Raw genomic sequence first — 20,586 nt, 5'->3', positions numbered from 1 at the left:
TAGCGTTTTAACTATTCCCCAACTTAAAATATGAAGTAAGTGTGAGTGGAGTTTCAGCAAAATATGTAACATATGAATGTATTAAAATTTAACTATGTAAGTAACAACTTGTTTAAAGAGTAACAGCATACAAAAGCAGTCGCTTTATGCAAAATAAGTGATTAATAAAGGTGGACGGCAATTAGGTAAGGAATCTGTGTGAAAGTGAATCTTTTTTCTAAAGTTAAATGTGTTGATGCTTAGTACGTGTGAGCAAACCTACAAAAACTTTTACTGAACTACACGCACGAATAAATGGAGAAGTGTTTTGTATGGGAACTTACCTTATCGGCGGGTGCTGATCGATGGATTTCCTCTCTGCTGAATAAGCGTTTTACGACGGGTAAACAATGGGTCCCGGTCCGTAAAAATGGAGGTCACAGCATCGAAATTACCACAAGCACGCACCCCGTTTCCAAGAAATGAACAAATATTTGTGGAGGAATCTCTGTTGCAACACATGATTACTTCGCTGTTTCAATCCACGTGAAATGGACATGCACGAATTAAAAGTATTCAGCAAGGACGCAACCATTAAAAGACCCAGTGGCAGGCCGCCAACTACTTGCCATGCGCATGGGCGCAATAATAAAAGCGACTTGACTAAACCAAGTGTTATTGAATATACACAGTATTTTATATTTGTCCCCCTTTTTATAACTTAGTTTCCTTTTAATTATTTGGGTTAGTATATATACATATAATAAGTTAAAGCGACATCTCCACTTATCATGATGTAAGCCTATCTAAAAGACCGAGAAATAAAGGGCTTTGCCCCTCCCCCCCGTCCCCCCCAAATGGTAACAGATAGTAACCAATGAAACATATGAGCCTGCCTAACATTCTGAATTTTATCCAGTGAAGTTGATAATCTCTGGTTAAAGGAATAAACAAGAATCTGCAGCTGTGTCTTAACTTAAAAACGTATCTGAATGATTATGCGAAATTTAAATTGAAAATTCTTGTGGGGCAGGCACACTTCTGTGTGAAGTTCAATGATCTCTGTTTAAAGGAATAGACAAGAATCTGCAGCTATGTCTTAACCTGAAAATAATTGTTCAAATTTTTGCATTCAGATTAGGGACAGTATAAAGATACAGCGTAAACATACAGTCTGTTTTTGTTGGAATGGAGTATTCCCGCTGAAATATGAAGTCCCTCCTGTGCAGTGAATAATGCTCTATGTGCCAGCAGGCAACTTTGGGAAATGGTAAAAGGATCTTGAGAATAGGTAACAATGAAAAAAATTCAGTTGAAGACATGAAGCACTCAGCTCCTTTTATACTGTACATTATTTAAGATTTATATAGTAAGGTGTATGCCACATTCTTCAAATAGAATTATGCTGTCGCTGTTGTATCCAAAGCTGTAACCAATGAGAGGCAGAATGACGCAAGGTATGACAGTGCACTAAGGTAGTATGCCTTGACGATGTTGCTGATGCCAATCTTTGGTTTCCCATTGAGGTTGCCAGCAAGTTTGCCTGCAACAGAGACACAATTTATGAAACACTTATATGTCAAATGTCTTGAGAATTTTGTCTACTTCTCCTGTCATGCAGTAATGTGAAGCAAACCTTGAGAGCTTCTGCAATAATATGGACAATGGTACTCTTCTTTTTCAATAAATCATTAAAAAGACAATTCTTCAGCAACTCATGTGTCTGACTCGGGATAGGTGAGTAAGTCTAAAGCCTGAGAGTTGATTCTTTGTGTTGCTCCATTTATTTATTATTTTAAGACTATTTTCTATACTCTGTACTTTAACTGTCTATACAATATTGTTATCATTCTAGGTGATGCCTACATTCTCATATGCCTTGCCAGGCTTCTGAAATATGTAGCCCATTTATGCATAAGCCTGCCATTTAGTCACAATGCAATAAAATGTTATTAACCTGTAATTTTATTTATCCAATTGATTAAAAGGACTAATAAATGCCCTTTTATTAGTCCAGTATGAATTCAATTGGAGTATTTACTGAAGGTGACTGCGAATACTCATCCAATAGAAAATTCATGGCAAATTTGAATTCATGCCAAAACTCTTCAACAATCTATGTCATAACCTGTTTTTCCAATTACAAGGATCGCTATTCATGTCTTGCTTTTCACCAGACTTTCACTGGAAAGAAAAAAGCTTGACGATGCCTCTTACAAATTTTTCAACTCTAGACAGGATCTGGAAATTGACACCTTTGTGGTGATTGATCCTAGGCTTTAAGCTACTTTTAATGAAGAGATTGTTGTATTAATAGGTATTTGTGTCATTAGTTCTTTAAGGTAACATTTTGTAGGTGTGATTAAAGATCAACAGGCAAATTCCATAGTCCTAGTTTACTGGAAAGCCTTTCTCACACTGTCACACTGCAGACTGCTAACATACATCCAAGTATACAGAATAAGTTTTAGATATGTGAGTGGCTCAAAGAATTTTTGAGTAGCAGAATACATTACATTGCACTGGATGGTAAGAGTTTATCAGACATACAGATACCATCAGAAGAGCCCCAGGAAAGTGTGATGGGACCGCTCTTGTTCCCTGTATACGTAAATGATCTGATGGGTACAACAGGCAGCAATCTGTGTCTGTTTGCTTATGATGTTGTATTGTACAGTAATCTGTTTTTCTTTGAGTGACCATAGGAGGATAAAGGTGGCTTGCATAGACCTTCTGTTTGGTGAGATTAATGGCAGCTTGCTCTAAACGTGAAATAATGCAAGTTAATGCAGATGAGTAGGAAACACAGTCCTGTTATATTCCGACACATTATTAGTGGTGTGCTGCTAGACATATTCATATCTACAGTGACTAGAAATGAACAAGTCTGAAAATGACTTCAGAACCAGCAGTGGCTGGCCAACTGGCCAAGAGCATCAACAGCACGCCACCAGAGAGCAACAGGTGGGTGACACGAGAGAATGACAGACAATGGAAATGGGTATGGCAGAATAACAAGAGCCAAAGGGCAAACCAAGACCAGAATTCTAAGAAGAAGGGAATTCAGAACCGAGACGACAATGTGTAGTGAGATCTATATGGTAATTCAAAGAAATCCCCAGTAACAGATGGAGAGGCCACAGTGCTAAGTTTAAAGGGTGATCGCAAACCCTGATAGGCTGGCCGGAAAGGCGTGACTTGTAGCAATGCTTACATCAGCAACTGCAATTACAGCAGTTCCACCTATTGGCAATATCGATGTCCATACCATCCAGCAGGTCTATAAATGTGCTGGGCTGGGGTACCAGAACCCTCCTCCTCAAAAGGGCACATAGAGTCGGAAGCACCCTGGATGATTCTGGGGAAGGCAGAAAGGTGGAATATGCCCACATGGCTGCACCCAGCAGAAAGTGCCTGGCAAACTGGGTTCGGGTTTCTATCAATTGTGTGGCCAGGAGGTGGATGAGAGTATGTGGCTACCACCCGAGGAAGAGCACCATTAGGCCTTGGTCATGGACAGAAGTGGAATGGAAGGTGCTGAGAAATAGTGTGAGTGCAGCTGTGTTCTTGGAAGTACCCACCACTTTCAACATTTATTGCTTAAATGTACGGACCATATGCTCCACTTTAACATTGGAGGACAGGTGAGATGGTGGACTACATTGGTGCTTAATGCCACTGGAGGCACAAGATTGTTTGAAAGTCAGTGCAGTAAATTGGGGCCCATTATCTGACATGATGGTGTGAGGAAGCCCTTCAATGGAGAGAACTGGGATGAGAGCAGTGTGAGTGCCATCATTGGTGGACGTCATGCTGACCACACGTTGGTTGTTACAATAAGCATCCATGACAATGAGCCATATAGATCCCAGAAAGGGGCCAGCGAAGTCAAGATGAATGTGATCCCAGGCATGGTGAGGGTGGGCCAGGGGCAAAAGATTGAGGCAGAGCTGCCCCTGTGCCAGGCACAAGCAAAACAGATGCATACCATGGTCTACACATATTTGTTCAGTCCTGACTAATATGCATGGTGCTTCATGAGGGCCTTCATCTGTGACATGCCCCAATACCCACAATGGAGGAGGTGCAAACATATCAGTGCAAGGTAGATGGGATGATGACACAGTGAATATTTGCTAATGTGTGAAGCAGGAAAACATTGGAGATGACAGACAATTAGTTGTAGTGGCGAGTACAGGCCCAGAGCTTGGGATCAGTGCATATCACACCACAAGATTGGGTGACAATGCATGTTCATGATGATGTGAGTAGCCATAATGAGTAACCCATCCAAAATCTGCCATCGTTCTTGTCAATGTGGAAACAGGAGATTTCCTGTCAGTCAAATGCTGAATGCTGGAATGCTGGCCAGGCTCTGAGAGCAGATGGGAAAGGGCCTCTACATTAGCATATTGTGCCGTGAGCTTGTATTTAATGGTATAAATGTAGGAGCTGAGGAAAAGCACCGAGTGATGGAGGTATTGTATTGTCCACTTCAGAAGCTGAGAGCAGGGTCCAAAGAGAGCCAAGAGGATAAAGTTGGTCCTGGAAAGGTAAACATAAAACTTCTTAATGGCAAAGATGATTACCATAGCCTCTTTCTTGAACTGCAAGTAGTTCATTTGAGAAGATGTCAACGTATCTGATGTACAGGCAATCAACTACTCTGTACTACTATCATTGCTATGAACCAGTACCATGCCAGTGCCATAGGAACGAGCACTCATGGCCAAAACCAGATGGTACAATGGAGTAAAGGGCATAATGCAGGACACCAATGCAACATGCACTTCAGCTGTGTGAAAGCATGCTCACAAGCAGCTGTTCATCTGTACTGAACAGCCTTCTTTTTCAGCTTGCTGAGTGTATGCATAATATGGGCTGCCTGTGGAAGGAACTTACAATAATAATTTACTTTCCCTAAAAAAAACCTGAACTTCCCGTCGCTTTTGGGGGTAGGATAGAGAGTCAATGGCAGAAACATTGCGGCCAGTGGTGTGGATCCCATCTTTATTGTACAAGTGGCCCACGTATTCCACTTGCTCGTGAAGAAACTGACATTTGTGTAAACAGCACCTAAGCTCTGCATCATGCGATGTAGTAAAGAGTGTATCAAGGTTGCACAGATGGTCCTGACATGCATCACAATTATGTTATCTGTAGTACAAGTAGGAATGGAAACGGTTAACTTTTCTTGGTGTATCTGGAAAAATCACCAGAGTGAAAAAGTTTCTAAAGGCAAGCACCTGTATTTGTATTAGCCAATGGGAGTGTTGATGACCATAAGGCATTGTGATTCCTCATCCAGGTGTTCCTGAAAATATGCTTCAGCAAGGTCTGTCTGAGGGAAATAATCACCTCCAAAGATCATTGTGATGAAGTCCTCTGGATGCGGGATGCAGAAATTTTCCACTCATGACTGGCACTTATTGTTGACTTAAAAACTCGACATAGCCAGACAGAGCCTTTGGGTTTACTGACCACCACTTGGGGTGTGGCCCAAGCACTAGTTTTGACCTGTTCAGTTACTCCAGCGGCCTAGGGGCGATCGAGTTCTTGCTTAACAGACTCCCCTAAAGAGAGAGGAAGAAGTCACATTTGGCAGAAATATGACACAGCATTAGCACATAGGGAGATATTGGCCTAGAAATCTGTGGTGCACCCAAGGTCAGGGTCAAACAGGGACTACAGGTTGTCAGGGTCTAGTAGGGAACCACGTTAGATAATGACACAAACATTGTCAGTGATGGCGAACCCAAACAGAAAGAAGGCACTGAGGCCATAAATGTTGCCACCTGAGTGTCTATCAACAAAAAACAGAGTTATCAACTGAACAACCAGTTTCTATGTATTGTTGACTATGAATTGATCCTGGAGAGGAACTGAACTGTTACCATAGGTGACCAACATAAGGAAGGGTGGGGCCAAGTCAGGTGACCCAATACGAGCATATATGTGGAGGTTGGTCGAAGAAACCGTTCTCCTGTGTCCAGCCAGTAGCAGACGTCCTGGGTTGCAGCCATGGGGGTCGTAAGTAACTTAAAAGTAGAAGGATCACCCTGAGAAACAGCTGCCTGAAGTTCATTCACCATTCCCTGATGCATATGGGTGGTGGAATCTGACTGTATTGATGGTTCATAACAAACAGTGAGGAGATGCTCATGTTTCCCATAATGCTCAATGTGTGCCCAATGTGTGCCCAATGACCTGGACAGTGTGCATGCAGGTGTGACATGAGGCAATCAGGGCATGATGAGAGACCCCACTGCTTACCTCAACGAGTCATGACAGGCTATTCAGAGGTTACAGAGACATTCAAAATAAAGGAATCATGCTGGATCGTTGCTACCTGAGGTCGAGGTATGATGCATTCATTTGCAGCCTGTGTGGTCTCAAAAGAATGTATGATTTTCAAAATATTGTATAGGGAAAGGTTGTCCAGTTGGGGGATTACAGTACAAACTTCCAGATCAGAAGCCAGTTGGACCACATCTCAGATCAGTGAATCTGCATATGAAGTTTTGCAAGCTGAGTTTGTACAAGTGAGATTACAATACTGACTCAACCCTTGAAAATCTGTTGTCCATGAATGATATGGCTGACTAGGTGCCTTGTGGTATTAATGGAACTCAGTGTACAATGTGACCACATGGACTCATTGCAAATAATTATTGGACAACAATTACCACATCTCTTCGATCATAAGTGCAACTGGAGGCCACTTCTCCTTTAGCAACGAAAGCATCTCCGGGGAGCCCAAAAAAGGAAGGATGATCGTCAAAGAGAGTCATCCAAAATCTGCAAAATGGTAAAGTGTGGTGTCAGCCACCGAAAATAAATGTCTCAATCTTCTTTAATGACATTAAATAGCGCAAGCACAAGTGGGTGGCAATCGGGTTGGGAAGTGACCACAGCCTAGATGGTTTGGAAACCCTGAATCTGTAAGCAATTGGACAAAACTTTAAATTGTTGTTAGAACTGCTGTTGCTGATGCTGAAACTGCTGGAACAACTGCTGCTACAGGAGCAGCTGTTGCTATTGCTGTTCGACTAGTTGCATGAGCTTGACATCCATGGAACACCACTGGAACCTCATCACCAGTTACAATGATGGGAATTGGACAAGCTTGGAAATGAATTCAGAATCAACTGTGGCTGGCCAACTGGCCGAGACCATTGACAGTGAGCCACAAGAAAACAATGCACGGACAGCATAAGAGAACAACAGACAACTGAGTCAGCACAGCAGAATAACAAGTGCAAAGGGCAAACTAAGGTTGAAATATTAAAGCGTATTGAATGAAGAACTAAGACAATGGTGTGTAGCGATATCCATAAGAATTGGAGAGAAATCACAACTAACAGACAGACTGGCCATGCTGATAGCTTTAAAGGGCAGCTACAAGCCCTGACAGGCCAGCTGGAAAGGCATGGTTTACAGTGGTGCTTACATTGACAACTGCAGTGTCCACAATTGCAGCAATGCCCCAGTCACCATCATCAATGTCCATACCAGACCCTGGGTCTTCAAATGTGTTGGGCTAGGGTACAGAACGTTGACTAAATATCTAGGTATAACCTTTCAGAGCAACATAAAATGGAATGAGAATGTACAAGGGCTATTCAAAATGCATCGAACCTCTTTTTTTGTTGTTGAAACTAACAATGGTATTAGGGTGTGCACACACACTGTTTGTACACATATATAGTGTGCATGCCTGATGTTTTTCATGACTGCAGAAACAACCATTTTTTTGATAGCCATTGCAGCTGAACACATATAAGTGGTAGTTGTCAGATTTTGTAATGTGGGCAAAATGACAGAAAAAGTGGAACAACATTATTCCCCAAATTATCTTTTAAGCTCAGCGATTATCAGGTTGAAACAATCAGCAAGATTTAACAAGTGTTTGTGGATGAAGCAACATGTACCACAGAGATAAAGGAGTGGTGCAACATCTACAAAGAAATCTGCTTATCAGTGAGTGAAGCAAGATGGATTATTCATGATCAGAGAATTTGTGAATGAGGTTGAAATTAGTGTTGGTTCCATTCGTTCCATTTTAAACAAACATTTGGGCTTCAGAAGGATTTCAGCAAAATTTGTGCTGAGTTGCTAACAACTGAGCAGAAGCAGCTTTCATTGGAGTATTCACAGGATATGCTGGATACTGTGAACAGTCATCCAAACTTTCTCAACGCAGAGATCACTGGTGACGAGTCCTGGGCTTATGGGTACGACCCAGAAACAAAGTTCCAGTCATTAAAGTGGTAGCATCCATCACCCCTGAGATCCAAAAAAGCAAGGCAGGTCTACAGCATAGTGAAAGCCATGCTAACCATCTTTTTCAACTCTGATGGTGTGGTCCTTCACAGGTACACCCCAGAAGGTACTAATGTCAATAAGGAGTATTACCAAGAGATTTTGTATCACTTTCTCACTGAAGCAGTGAGATGCAAACAGCCAGACTTGTGATTGGTTGATTTGGGGGAGGGTACCAAACAGCGATTTCATTGGTCCCATCAGATTAGGGAAGGATGGGAAGGAAGTCAGCCATGCTCTTTTAAAGGAATCATCCTGGCACTAGGTTTGTGAGCTGTGGACAGTTGGCACCTTCACCATAATAACACACCCACTCATTGTTCTCAATTGATGGCCAAACACAACACAGCTGAGGTTTATCAACCTCCTTATTCCCCTGACCTAATACCAAGTGTCTTCTGGCTTTGCATAAATGAAAAAGACTCTGTAAGTAACCAGGTTTCAAAAAAGGAATCACATTGTACAGAATTTGGTGGAGCAGCTGTGCACCATGCCAAAAGAGGCTTTTCAGCGATGCTTCCAGCAGAGGCAGTAGCATTGGGAGAGATGGGTGGAAGCTCAAGAGGACTACTTTGAAGGTGAACAGCATCAAACAATTGTATTTCAATAAAGATTGATTTTGTAAATAAAAGTCAGATGCATTTCGAACAGCCCTTATAACATCGTTTGTAGGGAAAGTGAATGGTTTACTTTGGTTTATTAGGAGAATTCTAGGGAAGTGCACAGTAGACAGTGTACAGAACACATCCATGACCCACTCTGGAATACTGCTCGAATATTTGGGATCCCCACCAGGTACGTTAAAGGAAGACATCAGAACAATTCACAGACCTGGTGCTGGATATGTTTCCAGTAGATTTGACTAACAAGCAAGTGTTACGGAAATGCTCCTTGAACTCAAAGTGGAATTCCTGAAAGGAAGAAAATGTCCTTTCCGTGAAAGCTATTGATAAAATTAGAGAACCAGTATCTGTGACAGATTACTGAATGGTTCGACTGCCACCAACAAACACTGGTCAGCCAGAACATTACGAACACCAACCCACTATCAGTATAAACCCATCCAGTTGATAGCAGCATCACTTGGTGAGGAATAACTGCTAGTCTGACATACACATGGTACATGTCGTATCAGAGAGCACGCTGTCCGCATGTAGAATGGGGAAGTCATGCAATTTATCTGAGTTCAACCAAGGGCAGATTGTGATGGCCCAGAGCTCAGCATGAGCATTTGAGAAACCGCACAACTTGTTGGATACTTGAGGTGTCCTGTGATGAATATCTTCAACATGTGGCAAAACACAGGTGAAACCACGTCCAGACATTGTGGGGTTGGACGGCCACCCCTCATTACAGATTTTGGACATTATAGACTGGGCAGACTGGTAAAACAGGACAGGCACTGAACTGTGGCAGAACTAACATCATACTTCAAGGCTGAGCAGAGTAAAAGTGTGTCTGAAGACACAGTACACTGAACAATCCTAACGATGGGCCTCCACAGCTCAAGACCCATGTGTGTGCCAATGTTGACACAATGACATTGGCAACTATGACTGAAATGGGATGTAACCGTCAGCACTGGACATTGGTGCAGTGGCAGAGCATTGCATGGTCTGATGAATCCTGATATCTGCTTCATCATGCCAATGCTAGGGCGCAAATCTGTTATCTTTCAGGGGAACAGTTCCTTGACACCCGTACTGCGGGATGGAGAGAACCTGGCGGAAACTCCATTATGCTCTGGGAAAAATTCATGTGGGCATCCATGGGGCCAGTGGAGCTCATGCAAGACACCACGAAGTGCCAAGGAGTTGGCATTTTTCAGCAAGAGAATGTCCGCCCCCAGTAGCTGAGTGGTCAGTGCGACAGAATGTCAATCCTAAGGGCCCGGGTTCGATTCCTGGCTGGGTCGGAGATTTTCTCTGCTCAGGGACTGGATGTTGTGTTGTCCTAATCATCATCGTTTCATCCCCAGCGACGCGCAAGTCGCCGAAGTGGCGTCAAATCGAAAGACTTGCACCAGGCGAACGGTCTGCCCAACGGGAGGCCCTCGTCACACGACATTATTATTTAGCAAGAGAATGTGCCATGTCGCAAGGCCAGGATTATGATGGAGTGGTTCAAGGAACACAGTGGCGAATTCCAGTTGATGTGCTTGTCACCCCAAATCACCAGATCTGAACTTGATCGAAAACATCTGGGATGTGACTGAACGTGGTCAGAGCTAATCACCTCCCTCCCCAGAATTTAAAGGAATTAGGTGACTTGTGTGTGCAGATGTGGTGCCATCTCCCTCCAGCAGCCTGCCAAGGGTTCATTGCTTCCACGTCATGCTGCGTTGCTGCTGTTATCTGTGCCAAAGGTGGACATACCAGCTATTAATTAGATGGTCATAATGTTCTGGTTGATCAATGTTTATTTCACATAAGGACCATGCAAAAGCAAAACGAGGATAATGGAAGGTAGTCGAATTAAATCGGGTGATGCTATGGGAATTAGATTGGGAAACGAGACGCTTAAAGTAGTAAATGAGTTTTGCTATTTGAGGAGCAAAATAACTGATGATAGTCGAAGTAGAGAGGATATAAAATGTAGACTGGCAATGGCAAGGAAAGCATTCCTGAACAAGAGAAATTTGTTAACATCAAGTATAGATTTAAGTGTCATAGAGTAGCATGAAGAGCAGCATCAAACCAGTATCTGGACTAAAGACCACAACAACAACAAGGACCATGAAGACAAGACAAACCAATACTCATATGGTAGCATTTAGAAGATCTTTTCCCATGGCTCCATTTGCATATGGAACAGGAAAGAGAATTATTGGCAGTAGTACAAGGGACCTTCTGCCTTCAACTGCATTTTAGCTTTTGGAGTATATATGTACAGGGTGTTTCAAAATGACTGTATGGGTTTTAAGGCTTTGTAGCATTTACTACATTCGACTTACGATTACAAATAATACATGAAATGAAACAACACCTCGAACAGTTGGCTTTTCTTTTCTTTTTTTCTCTCTCTCTTGCTTCAAGTGTTGAATGTGAGCACCAATCATCGCCCATGGAGTCAATAGGCGAGTTCGTCTCAAACCTTAGTCAGCGTGTGTGGAGTAATTGTCATAACAATGCTGTTACCAAAGTCAGGTAGATGAAGGCACATATGTGTGATCCTTTATGAACACCCAAAGTAAAAGTTGCATGGCATCAGATCATGTGTTGACATGGAGTCATGCAAAATAAGCTGTTATCTGGCCCCTTGTGGCCCAATCCAGTGGTCAGGTAAAACGTCTTTTAACCAATCCTGTAACTTATTGCAAGCTGTTCCAAGTTGACCCTATGGGGCACGGGCACCCATAGGCACTCTTGGGCTCATCTGGTGAACAGGTGCTAAGGAGTAGGCTACCCACAAGGGCCCATTTCAACGCACATCCGGACTCCTGTGTTATGTTCCTGTTGTTCAGTTACATCTTGTACTTCCTAGCGGACTTCGCGATGACAACGAGTTCTGGAAGCAACCTGTTGCCATTTTCTCCAGTTTCATGTGACGAACTACAATGAGTCACACAGTAATGCAGGAAAGCAAGTCATTGTCACACTGAAGAGAGAAGTTCAGCAGCAGGTAAATCTGCTGCAAAATAAATTAATAAATATAACAAATGAATGCATACTTCTCCTGTGTGCTTTGTATAGGTACTGATTATTACACACGTGTTGTGCAACTACTGTAGACTGCTGATGTTGACAAAGAGTCAACTGATGCGGTGGTTCAAGCAAGCCACAAAGCTGCACTCATCATTCCGACAACTGGAACACCATTCTGAATAGGTCCCTTGCTGAAATCATGCCTGCTCACCATTGCTGCGTGCTTAGAGCCAACTGACATTACAAAATTTGAAGTAGTTTGCCTTTCCAAGCATATGTTATCACATCGATCCACAATATGGGCACGGATTTCGAAAATCAACTGAAGCAGAAATGCCAGTCTTTTATAGGTTTTTGTTAGCCCTTGATGAGGCCACAGATGTCACAGACTAAAACAGCTCACAATATTTGTGAGGAGCATTAATTCAGAACTACTTGTTTTCGAGGAACTGCTAGATGTGATACCAGTGGAGTATACAACCACAGGTTATGACATATTTGAGGTTGTCTGTGAGTCTGTAGAAAATCTGCTTGCCGTGGGATAGGCTTTGTTCTGAGGCAACAGGCAATGGGCCACAAATGGCTGGGAGCCAGCAAAATTTTGTCTGAAGGAAAAACACAAATGGAATTTTTGAAAGAAATGTAAAGCGTACACTGTTTTGTGAACCAGGAAGCCCTTGTATTGAAAGTGTGAAACACGCCGACATCATGATGGTCATGGTGAAGTGTGTAAATTTTGTAAGATGCCACAGTGTCAACTGTCATCAGTTCAAAGGCTTTTTGCACGATCTGGAAGTGGCCTATAGTGGTATCCTTATCACTGCACAGTACAGTGACTTAGCAGCGGCAAATTTCTCAATGTATTTTTCACAATCTAGGAATAAATTGCCCCCCTCCCCCATGAACCACGGACCTTGGCGTTGGTGGGGAGGCTTGCGTGCCTCAGCGATACAGATGGCCGTACCGTAGGTGCAACCACAACGGAGGGGTATCTGTTGAGAGGCCAGACAAACGTGTGGTTCCTGAAGAGGGGCAGCAGCCTTTTCAGTAGTTGCATCCGAGACATCGAGGGATCACCAATTTAGTATTCGAGGGCAGCGTGGAGGGTAAAAATCGTAGAGGGAGACCAAGAGATGAATACACTAAGTAGATTCGGAAGGATTTAGGCTGCAGTAGGTACTGGGAGATGAAGAAGCTTGCACCGGATAGAGTAGCATGGAGAGCTGCATCAAACCAGTCTCAGGACTGAAGACCACAACAACAACAACAACAACAACAACAACAGGAATAAATTGCATTGTTTATGGGCATGAAAGGAGAGAGGCATGGGTAGCTGACCTGGCCTTCCTGACTGACATTACAAGAAATTTACATCACTTCAGGGAAAGAATTTATTAATTGTTGATATGTCTGGTAAAATTATGTTTTCATGGGCAAACTTCATCTATTTGAAAAGCAACTTGGTCGTGGAATCTTGAAAAAATTTAAATGTTTTTCATCCCTTCAATAGCCTGGAGAAATAAGTTTTGGTGATTAACAAATTATTGTACAACTTTGTCAAAGTTTTGAGGTGAGGTTTCAGGACTTGTGATGCCTACAAAATGAGTTAAAACTGTCTAGCACTACAATTTAAGTTGTACCAGATACTGCTCCTTCAGAAATGCAACTAGAACTACTAGATTTGCAAAACAGCATTCCGTACGAGGCAGTGACAGACATATATGGGGGTGCACGGCGCCCCCCCCCCCCTCCCCCTTGCGGGGCCGTCTGCCATTGCCACCTGCGCCGCCCCCACCAGTCAGCCCGTACGCTATTCGTTCTTTTCTTTCGTCAGTCGACTCGACTGAATCGAGTTATCGAGTAGTTGTACTTTCCGATGTAGCACGCGCATCCGCGTCATCGTATTTTATACGTTTCTGTCTGGCATATAGACAGCTAACACATACCTATGAGAAAAGTCACGGCCATTCTAGTGATCTCAATGCGTTATTCTGTCTGCCATTTCTTGGAGAAAAGTGACGAATATTGTACTGTTTCCTTGTACAGAGAAAATATTTAACAAGAAAATACTTACCATTTAAAATTCAACATACTTTGCCCTCACAACTATTGAAACATGACGGAAATGATCTGGCACATAAATTGAATCAGTACTTAAGTGAGCCACTGTTCTTTGAAGAAGAATCACTCTTTGTGATTAAAGAGAGACTAATGGGAGAGATTCTTCAATACAAGCAAATGAGCATAAATGCCCTAAATGATCGTGATTCCGTAATGAAAGCGTTGTCTGTTTGTCCTAGATCTGACTATTCTACTTTGCACGTGCTGTACAAATTATTTGCTTGTCTACTTGCATCTGTTGCTACAGCAGAAAGAAGTTTTTCAGCATTGCGGCGTACAAAGACATAGCTGAGGTCGTCAGTGAAGAAGTGTCGACTTAATGACATCACTCTGTTGAACACTCACCCTGACATTAATTGTCCTATTGACGATGTCATTAACCAATTTTCCAGAAAGAATAGGGGCATGGAATTCATCATTTAAGGAAGATGGCATTCTCCTGTGTATGTGTATAGTCAGTTTAAATAAAACTTTCTTAAACTTTGCTTGTGACTTGATTATTTTTTATCACAGTAAAATTAAAGGTAGCTCAAGATAGCTTTAGCACCCCCTCCATGAGGTTTTTATGTATCTGCCACTGACACAAGGACGTATATTACGTAAAGTGACCAGACGTCCCGATTTGACCGGGACAGTTACTGTTTTTGGAGTCCTGTCTCCTTGTTCTGACCGGGTTCAGCCGAGACGCCTTAATGTTGTTTTTGCAGGTCAGATCCAAGTCTCGGTTATCGGATATTTCTACATGTAACTTCTCATATTTTTAGCGGTGTAAAAGTGTTTTATACTTTATTTCCATATCATTTCCCAAACCTAACATACCACATTACAGAATGTGTTTACACGATCTGTCAGCTGACACGTTCGAGACCTTCAATAATGCTTGTTCTGAAGTTGGTATTACTGAGCAGTTTTTCCGTGGCGGTAGCCCTTTCGTGATAGTTCTGTTGGCGTATTGTACCGTTTCGCAATGCCCTAAAGTAACTAAGTTTTCAGTTCCGAACTTCAAGAGAGGTAAGTAACGTATTTATTATTCAGTGTCATAAACAGTGTGGTAACTCCGCTGTTAATTAACCCTCAACTACTATGGATCGTCTCTCAGAACGCTATAATTTTTTTCTGTCGTGATATATGACACTCCCACGCAAATCGAAGTGGGCTCTTCTTATTAGAAATAATGCATGGATGCCAGAACTCAGACTATTACTGCACTTTTTTCGTGATTAACTGGCCACGCAAACAAAGGGGTGTATGTCAGTGGTATCATAACTTCCGAACGAAAGATCCGATTTTAATGCCGTTTTTTATTTGACAGCTGGTTTAATCATAATGGTTCGTAGCTAATGAAAGTTTGTACAGCATTACAAATGTCACCAGCTATATCTTAAGTAAAATGTTTTACGCTATCTCCCCTGATAATACGCTATGTAATACGATTCATAAGAGCTACGTCAAGTTACGTAGTGCCAGACTGAAAAGCTTAACGCGTTGCCTGCCAACTGCGAGTTATTTCGTACGAACGAACTGGCCACTGGCGCCAACTGTGAGTTAACTCATAGGAAACGAGTTTCTGCATAAAGCCAGATACGTAAACATTCGTTGCAAATTCGTCAGCAACAGGTATAGTAAGTAATCCGGACGTGGTGAAACAGAATTTTTATTTTCCCACTTGGAATAAAGTAAGAGAAAAGTGCACACAAAATTTCATACAAATATTTTAGTTTCATACGAAAAATGTATACTGTGTGTCGTTAATGGTAATGGAAACAAAGGTTTTTTTTTAATTGTTAATATCTCTTAAAGCAGAGAAAATTAGCACAGCTGACACGATTAACTTTTCTAATGATGCCATCAAGACCCCAACTGCACTTACAGGACGCAAAAAGCTCAAATTATCGTGTGGCTAATAACGAAGCAAATTAAAACATTATCTAAAGTCTATACAGTATACAATGTATTTCAAGCGTCAACCTTTAACAATAAAATGATAATTACACTTTCACAGTTGTATCACCTTAGCTGTCCTCTATTAGTGGGAAGTATGTAGCTGTTTATTTTTAACTATGAACTCCAAATTCGGTTCAATAGACGTTATCTTTACCGGTGCAACTTCCAATCGGTTTATATAGGCCTATTTATTTCTTCAGGAACACCAATGTTGAAAACCCCGATTGATACTTAGCGGTATGTATCGAATCTAAAGGCATTAGAAATTTCATCGCTTGTTCCGCTATAGCGGGATCTCTTGACGACAAGATACGGTATCCAAAAATCTGTCAACGACAGCACAGTTAACGAGTCAGAACTTGAATCTCACAAATTACAGGATTCTAAATTGACTGAAAATAGCTTCCTTATCCATGTTCGGTTGCCGTTGATTGAAGGAAAATATCATTTCAGATTAGTGTTCACTGTCCAGTTCCAGCAAATGCTCCTTGATGAGAGTTGCTGTATCGTTGGGGAATTAATCTATGTTGTACTCTCTTTGAAATTCTCGTAGCATTGTGAGCCTCACTGTTACGCCAAACTAGTGATGGGCTAAACTTCGATTTTCCGATATCAGTTATTTATGTGAATGCTACTTTTCAGTATCTGTTATTCTTAACTGTGCTGTCGCAGTTAAGAATCGCAGTTAACGATTTCAAGTCTTGTGTCCCTCCACACTCTATCACTGCTATTTCTGCGAGTCCTGCTACTTCTGCAATTTCTGTGACTCCTGCGATTTCTGCGGTTCCTCCAATTTCAACGATTTATCATCATCTGAAAAACTTACACTTGTCCACACAGAAAATTGCATCTCAACAAAACTGTCATTAGTAAGTATGTTTTACATTTGTTCTTCCGTTAGCTTTAATTTTGTATTAAAGAAACAAATTTGAAAATATTAATATTGTAAGTAGCCATACAGTACCTAACTGTTCGTGTTTAGAAAACGAATTCTAACGTATTATTATGTTCACACTTCACAGGTATCCCAACTACATTTCAGACACTCAGTGTTTCGATAATTCAAAATATCAATGTCAACAGACCTGGAAAAATTGCCACTGCGTCTTTAGACTTTCTTCGTGAGACGAGAGGTTAGTTTGTAAGTGTTTCGATGAACTTAATTATTTAACTGAGTTCGTTCTTGCAAATGTGAAACATCCCCCATTGAGTGGCTTTCATTACAGGAAATGGCAATACTACTCTGTCAGTCACATTGCTTGTAATTAGTGACAGCAAAAATGTTTAATAATCCTTGTGATTTTGCAGACGCTGTTTCGACTCTGATTACTGATTACTGTACGTATCTATCCACATCAAGGCTCTTGACAGAGAATCGTGAAGATTCAAGACAACTCTTACAGGATTTGCAGTTTAAAAGTGCCATAATTATGAAATAAGTGTGCAGAATGAGTGATTGAACAGTTTTCAATTGAAGTTATTATGCTATTTTAAAGAAATGATAAGTAAATGTTAAATACAGTGAGTGAATAATGAAAATCTCATTTTCCCCATGTTAAGCCGTCCTATACCTGTAAATTTTCTGCCATTTAATTATTGGTAAAGACTTTTTGGAGAGTGACATGCCCCCCACCCCGTTTCCCCACAATCTTGGTGTGGTGACGCTAACCTGTAACATAGCTCGAGGTCTAGAATATGCGTTTTGAGGCTGTTGATATGAAAGTGGGAAGTACGGATCTTCCAGTTAAATCAGGAATAGTTTAAGTGCAGTACTTGAAGGTAAAACAGGAAAAGCTTACACGTGTAGGAGGTTGTAGTGTCGGCAGAAAATTCTTGTGTGTGCAGTTGCTTTGCCGGCCGCGGTGGCCGTGCGGTTCTACCGCTGCAGTCCGGAACCGCGGGACTGCTACGGTCACAGGTTCGAATCCTGCCTCGGGCATGGATGTGTGTGATGTCCTTAGGTTAGTTAGGTTTAAGTAGTTCTAAGTTCTAGGAGACTGATGACTTAAGATGTTAAGTCCCATAGTGCTCAGAGCCATTTGAACCATTTTTTTTTACAGTTGCCATGTAAACACCATGTGTAAAATTTTCCTCCACAGTCTTGAACTGTATCGGGACAAAAGTGAGGCATTCACATGACTCAGTAATATTGTTTTCATTTCATTACACTCATACAAATGTTTGAATTCTGCTGTGTTAACATTGCAAAGTCCTGTAGGCATGTGGAGTATTAACCACAACTGCCACAATGGAAGCAGAATCAAACACATTTTTTTGGTTACTTGTCTCCAAATGATATTCTCAGGAGAAAAAGGCAATGTTGCTTCTTATCGATATAATACATCAAGAGTCACAGCTGAATCTGACCAACCATAACTGGTGCTGAATGTGCATGTCGTCCTGTAATTTGCCCATGAAGTACATCGATATTGCTTTTTTTCTTATTGTGGTAGTGGTGCTGAAGTCTGATCAACTTTGTTGATTTTTACATCTATAGGGAATGGAAAGGGTAAAAATTTTCGCTTTATTTATTTATTCTTCTTTCAGCTTTAGTTTGGGCACACAGAGGGGTCCTATAACTCGCTGCTTTTGGTGTGTGTTTGAAAACAGTGTGTAGAAGTGCTAAAGGACTTTATGTCCTTAAATTATGGAGAATTACCTAGGGAAAACATTTACGGAGGCTCAAACACTATCGCCTTCGGTACTTTATATTTGTGGTTGCGTGAGGTTTCTACCGTACCTACTGTGGTGAGCTGTGGTGTACTGTCGCGTATCATGTCCAACTTCAGAATAAGGTTCGTGCCTTCTCCTTCACCTTGTCTGAGAGGTAAGATTCGCTTAAGACTCTATGAATATCATGATTCCGGATCCACCATTGGGCTCCAGTGATCCATCGTAGGCTTCTGCTTTGTATTACCTGTAACTTCTTGTAGTTAGTGGCACACGTAGTACCCCAAGAGGTCGATCCATACAAAACAGATGGTTCGACTGTGGCGTGGTACAGCTGGAGTTTCGTGCGTTGGCTGAGGTACGAGCTCTTCAGAAATGGGAGGAGAGCTTCCAGTATTTTGAGGCCAGACGTCTTCTTCTCCATAATATGATGACTATACAGCAGTTTGGCGTCCAGATGCACTCCAAGGTATTTTACAGTTGTTGCCCAGGGGAGTGTCTGGTCTGATATCCGCAGGCGTTCATTGATGTCTCCGACTTGTGAAGACAATAACTATGGTTTTCACTGCACTGACCGTTATTTTGTTCCTGTCGGCCCAGTGGTCCACTAAATCTAATTGGCGCTGTGATGAGGTGGTCCATTCTGGTGCCTGCAGTCAGGAGCGTTGTGTCGTCAGCATAGAAACTGGCAGTAACATGTGGCACCATCGGGAGGTCGTTAATGTATAAATTAAACAGCAGTGGAGATATGACTGGTCCTTGTGGAAGTCCTTCAAGGACAGGCCGTGTTGTTGAATTCTTGTCATCAATGCGAATATACAATCTGCGATCCTGAAGAAAATTGTCGAAATTTTTTAAATAGTAGTCTGGCAGAGGAGTGGTACGTTGGAGCTTGACGATCAAGTTGCGTCGCCATACTTTATCGTAAGCCTTCTCTATATCGAGAAAGACTCCAATGGTATGTTTTTTCTGGTTGAAATTGTCTTGGATAGATTCCGTGATGCGTAGTAGTTGTAACTCAGCCGATAGCTTCGCCTGGAAGCCAAACTGCTCTGGTCGGATGATGTTGTGTGCCTCAAGGATGTCCAGCATGCGTTTCAGGAGGACACGTTCCAGTACTTTTCCCAGCGTTGGCAGTAAGCTTATGGGTCTGTAGCTGTCACGGTGTGAGACCTCCTTGCCCGGTTTTGGTATTGGCACTATTCTGGCAATCTTCCATGCCTCGGGGAAGTATCCAGTCCTGAGGCAGCTGTTCGCCATCTGGGTGAGAAGCACGATAGGCTTTCTCGGTAGGTGTTTCAATTCCGTATTGCCAATTCTATCTGTTCCAGGTGAGGTGTGTTTGCTATACTTGATAATCCTCTTAATTTCCTCCGGCGTTGTCAGCTGGGGCAGGGTATTAGTCAGGTCATCCCGAACAGCTTCCCATTCCATGGCTGTGTCCTCCTCTGCACGGTGGAGTGCATCATCTCCATCCTCCGTGGGGGGGCATAGTTATCTATTATTGGTATGTATCCGCATACAGCTCCGCCTGCGCCAATGAGTCGTACAAGAGGCCATGGGGTCCTTGAATTGCCCTTTTGGGGGGCTGTTGCTGTCTGAGACTTTTAACTATTCGCCATTCATCTTTGGTGCGTAATAGAAAGTTGTCCATTCGGAGTTCCCACGTGTGTTGCTTCCAGTCCTGAACCTTCCGCCGGAGTTCTCAGGTTAGTCTGTGAGTCTCCTGTCTATCATCTGGATGGCGGTAACAGACCCATCGTTTCCGAAATAGATTGCGCCTTGTCTTAAGTTCCTGCAGTGGTGGTGGAAACTCGTCATAATTGACTGGTAAGATATCCTCGTCGGTTCCCGTGGGCCGTGGACGGAAACATGTACATCCTCAACCAGTGCAAACAATATATGT

General features: G+C 42.2%; 1 protein-coding gene across 1 annotated transcript in view; it reads right to left on the bottom strand.

Moving 5' to 3' along the window:
- Positions 1-1,318: 1,318 nt before the first annotated feature.
- Positions 1,319-20,586, bottom strand: part of LOC126176463 (aminopeptidase N-like) — a 201,658-nt gene continuing 182,390 nt past the window's right edge. Inside the window, exon 17 of the mRNA XM_049923619.1 lies at positions 1,319-1,522. Within this exon, the coding sequence (XP_049779576.1) occupies positions 1,370-1,522 (153 nt within the window). The 3' untranslated portion in view covers positions 1,319-1,369. The remainder of the gene's footprint in view (positions 1,523-20,586) is intronic.

This window comes from Schistocerca cancellata, chromosome 3 (genome assembly GCF_023864275.1).
Source record: "Schistocerca cancellata isolate TAMUIC-IGC-003103 chromosome 3, iqSchCanc2.1, whole genome shotgun sequence".
In the NCBI taxonomy this organism is placed as follows: Eukaryota; Metazoa; Arthropoda; class Insecta; order Orthoptera; family Acrididae; genus Schistocerca; species Schistocerca cancellata.
The sequence above is the reverse complement of the archived record's forward strand: the minus strand, read 5'-3'. Positions and strand labels throughout refer to the sequence as shown.